The sequence below is a fragment of the Lampetra planeri genome, unplaced genomic scaffold, assembly GCF_965212315.1.
Source record: "Lampetra planeri unplaced genomic scaffold, kcLamPlan1.2.h2 scaffold_651, whole genome shotgun sequence".
Taxonomy (NCBI): Eukaryota; Metazoa; Chordata; class Hyperoartia; order Petromyzontiformes; family Petromyzontidae; genus Lampetra; species Lampetra planeri.
Genome location: NW_027615474.1, coordinates 27,946 through 34,612, shown reverse-complemented (window position 1 = coordinate 34,612; position 6,667 = coordinate 27,946). Strand labels below are relative to the sequence as shown.

The following is a 6,667-nucleotide window of genomic DNA, read 5'->3' as shown; positions in this document are numbered from 1 at the left end:
GCGTCAAGCGATCAGTCTGCTCCATCCATGTCAGGTGATGAATCTTACAGGGGTAACTATGAATTTCAAATAATCAATACATCTTAAAACAGTATTTAACATTAGCTCTGCTGTCCATTATCGATTACAGACATCTGACAGACACCTGTCACTATCCTGTTATCACTCATTCTTTTCATCCTGCCTGCTGAGGATTCTCTGATTTGTGTGATGATTTGACAAACATCCGACGGAACTTCACAGTATGCTCATGGTCGTCTGTGAGACCTGTGAGAATACAAATAGATAGAATATATAGACGCAGTGGTGAAAGTGAACCATCAACACTGGACAGGACAGGAGGATTGAGTCGCCTCCGTTTACTGGGTGTGGAGGTGGACATCACTGGTTCACGACCAGTCAACGTCATATAAGGAAAACAAGTAATGTTGTTGAAGAGGGATTTGGCCGATAAGTAAAGGTAGCAAGTGAGTTAGCTTCTTACATAGTTAAGCTTTACTATATTTATTTGCTTGAAACAATGGTGTCAAACTGCTTCTCTCAGCCATTTTCAGCGCTGAAGTGGTTCTTTAGTTCATTAGACGACAAGCAGATGGTGTTCTGCAGTGTCTCTGACTCGACTTCTTCCGCATCTCTGATGTAAATCATGAGATACCGCGAGATATCGAGATACCGATAATTAATTTACTGTGACTTAATTTACTTTAATTTACTGTAACTTACTGTGAATGTCTCTTGGAAATGAATAAAGGATCTACCTATCAATCAACTAATATCGTCATTGGAATTATTTAGAAACCCATACTGTATCACCTACTAGCCAGTTTGCATCTTATAAGAATACCCTGGATGCCTTAATTCTACACATATTCTAATCTACTTCCAGACGACACAACCTATAAGGAGGATATAACAAATTGGGGGGACGTAAAGCACAATCTCTTTCCTTGAAGGCTGTGTGTATTTCAATTCCTAAAGAACATACATTCACAGGAAATAATACAAAAAAAACATGTTTAAAACATATGGTTTGTGTAAAGCATAAACACTGAAAAAACATCTTTTGATTCACAGAATCACTTTCAAATCCAAAATGATTAAAAATCCTAAATGACATTTCAGTGTCTAGTCACACTAAATCGAAACCAGGTAAAATGGGGTTGGACTGCTTTTGACAGCTAAAAGCAGGGCTCTATTGAAGGGCATGTTTAATAGTTTGTATCATATTTGAGTAGTTACTACCAGTGTGACTGGTTGAAGGAGATTGAAGACAAGGTGAGCCATGTTTCTCATCTTACGTCGCATTGTGTTGCACCTCATCACAGCATCGTTAACTTGAGAAAGGAGAAAGAAGTGTCTTTGACCTCAGCTCTGCTTCGAGCGCTTTAACGGTGGGTTGTCTGAAGCTTTCTTGGACGCCGATTTTTTTTCTGAGTTCTTTCTCCTCTGAATCGTAGAGGGCATTTCTGACAAAGCGTGCGGCTGCCCCCTTATCCAGACGGGCAGCTTTCTTTTTGTCTGTAATCTCCTTCACTCTGTTCATGTGAGTCCTTATTCGTTCCTGGACAACAGTAAGGTCAAAGTCACATTAGACAGGTCGAAATGAAACTTTGGAAAGAGCGCACAAAGGAAACATACTTACAAGCTCCTGTTTTATTCCATGTTCCCTGGGATTTACTCCTTGTGTAACCAAATACACTGTAAGACGGAGACAAAGTTAAAACAACCTGTAAAACCTGTGTTTAAGAAGCATTTCAAGCACCAACAAGTGTGTTTACTGAATGGTATTAATGCAAAGCAGGCGAAGTAATCACACAGTTGTAGCTGATGAGACCACCTGAAGTCACTGTACACATGCGGTGTATATTAGAACTTGGGAAGTGACTAATTTCAAAGTAATTAGTAACTTTAGAAGACTCACTCCAGAATAATGAATTGAGAGTGTAGACAGACATCAGATCCAGCTTGGCCTGATCCAAAGGATCCAACTGTCAGTGAAACAGAGTGAGACATAAGCGCGATCTGAACAAATGGCGGGAGACACAGATATGAAAAACACCATACATTTTGAAGCAGGTCGTTTCTGGACATTGACATCAACTTGTCCAACATGGTTTTTACTGATGAGACAGAAGAGTCAAAGTCTTTGAGCTGGTCGTCGATCTCCTGAGGATAGTCCTCAGCTCTGCTACCCGCTGACATGTTCCTGTGAAGAATAAGGAAGCACATGACTGAGCACATTCAAGGGTTTTTAATTATTCGACGTCAGGAAACAACTGCGACCCATCCACAGCATAACAGCTAGCATGTTAGCCAAGGAGCTAATATTGTACCAACATCTACACCAACAGAAATAAAACATTGCTGAAGTTTGTTCTACTTAAAGACGTGACAACTGTACGACTATGGAGGATATATTTTCAACCACTAAACCAAAAATAACTATGATAACAAATAGGTATTTGATCAGTCCATACCTTCTCGCTACTGGCCACGCGATTAGCCAGCCGGAAGTGACGTACTTCTTCTTCTGCTGCTGCTTCCTCAGTTTTTCTTCTTCTTCTAAATAAAAACGCAATTACGCTACAGCATAGCCGGCTTGCAGTTTACGACACTTTAAGGATTATACATAGTACAACATTCTATGTGTATCTGTTTTATATGTAGATATGCAGAATAACAAAAAAATAAATAAACTGCTTCAATCTTACGATTGCTCATGAACAAAAAAAAACTTCAGTAAACTTCCCTGGCCGCCTGGTTTGAAGGTGTAGGGAAAGGTGTCATATTTCATAGAAATACAGTGACTTTGCGTCCCAAACACAATCTCAAGGATTGTTCCCGACAGTTCACAACCGTATACTGGAGCTCTGAGGGTGCAGCTCACTCTCTGACCAGCAGATGGCAGTAAGTACTTTTAATGTTACGTGACAAATCACGGACCACATTATAAAACAAGTTTTTGCATAATACATGTTAGTTAATTAGTTAATTTGGCAAGTTAATTTTGTATTATCTTTGCTTTGAACTGCTTTGCCCTTCCGCTAAATAACATGTCTTTCTAGTGCAGAAGGCTTTTACCCATTTAACAATGTCAGATATATCCTGTCTTGGTCTCTGGAGAGTGAATTCACATAGGTGTAACCGTCACTGATGGGAAGCAGCAGGTGGAATATGAGTGTCCAGTATGTGAGTACTTTTTATAGACCTGAATCTACCAGCCACAGGTGAGTGTTGCGTAAAATTTATATCGTCCATTCCATCTTTACAGTTGCGGCCTATCTTCGTGAAATCACACACATACCAGCGTTTCCTTAAATCGGTGCTGTATAGTTCATTGCAATGTAACAATGAAATTCATTAAGGACATAAGCCTTCACATACTATGTTGTATCATGCTTTCCTGTTAACGATGCACTGACCCAAATCACATTTTATCAAGGCCTTCTACTGAGCTACTGTCAGAAGATCAAAAGTTCATGCAGTTAGCAGCTGTCCTCTGGGGATGCCTGGAAGGTCAGTGAAGTGGACCTTGACAGGAGATGAGAAGATTCGCCTCTGGCAGAACTGCTGGTGAAGATCTCACATGTGTCAAGTTAAAGGTCAGTGTGCAGAGTCAAAAATATATCTAGATCTATCTATCTATCTATCTATCTATCTATCTATCTATCTATCTATCTATCTATCTATCTATCTATCTATCTATCTATCTATCTATCTATCTATATAAATATGTGTGTGTGTGTGTGTGTGTGTGTGTTCTTTTTTTAAAGATTTTTTTTAATTGCAGCAAGTCATCCCTTTGAAAGATGTGATACATCTTACTGCATCATTACCACTATTTCTAGGGTGCGTACTTCTACAGGGTTTAATTCCCCTTCGAAAGAAATGAGTGGGTTGTATTATAAACAATGTGTTTCTCCTTGAAACATCTAGTATCCACTACTGGTGTTGCTGCATTGTGTTTCTGATGTTGTATATTTGAAGGGCATGATGGAACTGTCTGATCAGGGACTGCCCACACAAGCCACAGGGGATCTGCAAAGGTCAGTTTGAAAGATTAAACCGCACTCTACGCTGCCAGAATCACTGCCATCGACCTCGTTCATTTTTTATTTAAAAGTTGGAACCCTCATAGCCACTACATCCAGATTTTTGACTTCCGCTGTAAAACTATCTTAAGTCTGTGATCTTTGTGATCCCAGCTATAGGCCACTTAACCCAGGTAAAGCTTACATGAGCCCCACTTGGACAGGTCAGCAGGATAAATAAGCACCCGGAGGTGGATTAACAGTACATATGGAAATGACAATTGACAGTTCTGTTTAATATCAGCTACAAAAGTAACTTGTTCAATTTAGAGCAGGAGCACTGTGGCTCTGGTGGGTTGGGTTTGTCATATGCAATGTTATTTGCAATAAAAGCTGTGACACCAGTGTTATCTGACACAACAGTGTGTTTCGGCTGAAGCAATTTACACTGAATATTTCATGCATGCAGTCATTGAGTGAGGAAGGTGGGAGACCCTCTCATTCTTCATTATCGTCATTATTTAGTTATTTTGTTATTTCATCAGAACACCATCAGCATCGCTGTTTGTTTCTTATATCTGCAAAGGTGACATGTAGCCGTATGTGGGCACGCAGTCTTCTCCTCACAGCCAAGATGCCACCGGAGGTGACGTCCTCCACTTCCTGCTCAGTCTTTTCAGCAGGAGCATATGAGTATAGTATGTGAGTACAGTATATGAGTTTTGCTGTTTAACACATTTACATCCAGCAGCTATTCAGTGCTGAATGTTCCTTCAAGTTCAAGGAGACTGAGTTGGTAAACGCACCACTCTCAAGGGCCCCGCTCACATTTACCCACCAACTCTTTGACCTTTGTCAAGATTCCTTATAGAATGTCAGCCTGAAACATGTCTACTTGAATATAAATGAGGTGTCACAGAATACATCAGACCCCACATTCTTTTTATTACAGGATTGATTGGTGTATCTACCTTAGCTGTATTAAAGGAGTATGACAAACTGACAGTAATCCCAGTGTCTGGTTTATATGGGCTGGAAAGCTTCTGGGTTGCAGTGCATACACCCAAAGTGTGAGTCAGTCGTGTGTGCATGTGTGTGGTAGTGTAGTTTTGTGGGCAGTGGGCACTGCTGGATATGCTCTTTGCCCACTGCAGTGGATGAGCCAACAGAACGAGTGCCACGCCAGGACTAGCAAGCAGTCACTGGTGTCAAGTGCCTGACCCTCATAGCCCTCATATGCCTGTCTAACCTCTATCGCCCCCTGTCAGTGACTGCTGGAAATGCAGAAGGTCAGAGTGCCTTTGGCAAGAAACACTGTGGAGTTTCATAGCTGAATTATTGTTCTTCATCTGTTATGGTCAGCTGTCAGGCAGCCTGCAGGGGTGAAACACCCACCGACCCAAAAAACCTGCAACATGTCAAGAGTGATAAAGGAGACAGCGTTTGGTGGATCACATCTAGTTACATTATCACCTACTATTAAATTCATGCATTGTTACTGTTCAACTGCTGGAGCCGTCACACCCTCATTATAATTGCACTGCACCGCCTGTCTGAGAGATGCATCACAAAGCTTTGAATGAGTTCTATTCCTCTGGCTGGTGATGTTGGAACTGTGTGACCACAGTATGACCCCTCAGCCTCATACTGTGCAGCAATGTTGTGTACTAACTGCTTATTAATTAAAACAGAAGTAGTCACTGTGGTGACCGAGAGGTCATAGTTTTGTTACTTAAGAGTAAATTAACACCCTCTAAAGGGGTGTTAGCGTCTCACGTTGCAGCAGTAACTTCATGACATCACTGCTGAGTGTAATTGCAGGTGCATCAAGTTGCACAGGGCTTTACTCACCACCCACTTCTTCCCTAACCTGGGAACAACTGCTTCAAATGAAGTCATTTGCCTTAAATATAGCAGTATTTGAAAAATGCATATAGTTTTGTGTTGTGCGACAGCTAATTTTTTTTGAGGATTTGGATTGGGCCTCTGAGCACATTTAATACAGGACGTAAACCTAAAATGTCTCTTTATATTACTCACCTATGGTATAGTACTGATGAGCCACATCTGTTTGCAATAAACACTGATCAAATTCTCAAGAAAACCAATTGTGCTGGGAGAAAAAAAAAGCATGGAAATTGTAGGCCATCTGTGTGGGTGTGGCTGTGTACATGTATGAGTCGTGTGCAGGGTGGGAACTAGTGATTGCTGGTCATGCCCTTTCACTCAGTGATGACAGGGTCAGTTTCTAAAACCACACGTGTGAGCGTCCACGGTCCTGAAACTGTTTATGTTAATCACAGATGTGTGATGGGGAGGGGAGAACATTTTTTATATAAAAATCTCATTTCAAAATCATAATCTTCATGGCTTAACATTGTACTGCAATAACCCTGAAACTGTCATTTGATCTGGTGGAAAAATTCAGCTCACCATTCAATTTAAATTTTCTCAATTCAAATTCAGTTTTTGTGCAACTTTCTGGGGCTCACTGAAAGGGCAAAACTCAATGAGCCCAGCTGGAAGACGTCAGCAACCAGTGGCTAAATTGTGAGATTTATAATAAATTAACAATATACATGAGAAGAAAGGTGTATGCATATGATGAAGTGAGTCGTTGTGAACTTTTATCCATA

At 40.7% G+C, this 6,667-nt stretch overlaps 1 protein-coding gene across 1 annotated transcript; it reads right to left on the bottom strand.

Annotated features, from left to right (window-relative positions):
- Positions 1-540: 540 nt before the first annotated feature.
- LOC144741670 (nuclear nucleic acid-binding protein C1D-like) lies at positions 541-2,202 on the bottom strand. Its single transcript, XM_078624178.1, has 5 exons — positions 2,065-2,202; positions 1,922-1,988; positions 1,643-1,698; positions 1,365-1,561; positions 541-634 (listed from the first exon to the last, which is right to left on the bottom strand). Exons 1-5 carry the CDS (start codon positions 2,200-2,202, stop codon positions 541-543), a joined length of 552 nt encoding a protein of 183 aa, XP_078480304.1.
- Between the last annotated feature and the right edge of the window lie 4,465 nt (positions 2,203-6,667).

What these genes read in the sequence shown, in the direction of transcription:
- LOC144741670 (XM_078624178.1), bottom strand. Translation starts at nt 2,202, where the DNA reads ATGTCAGCGGGTAGCAGAGCTGAGGACTATCCTCAGGAGATCGACGAC. An exon ending in GAAACGACCTGCTTCAAAAT is followed by an intron (nt 1,989 to 2,064) that starts GTATGGTGTTTT and finishes TTTCACTGACAG; the next exon opens with TTGGATCCTTTGGATCAGGC. An exon ending in ATGGAATAAAACAGGAGCTT is followed by an intron (nt 1,562 to 1,642) that starts GTAAGTATGTTT and finishes ACTGTTGTCCAG; the next exon opens with GAACGAATAAGGACTCACAT.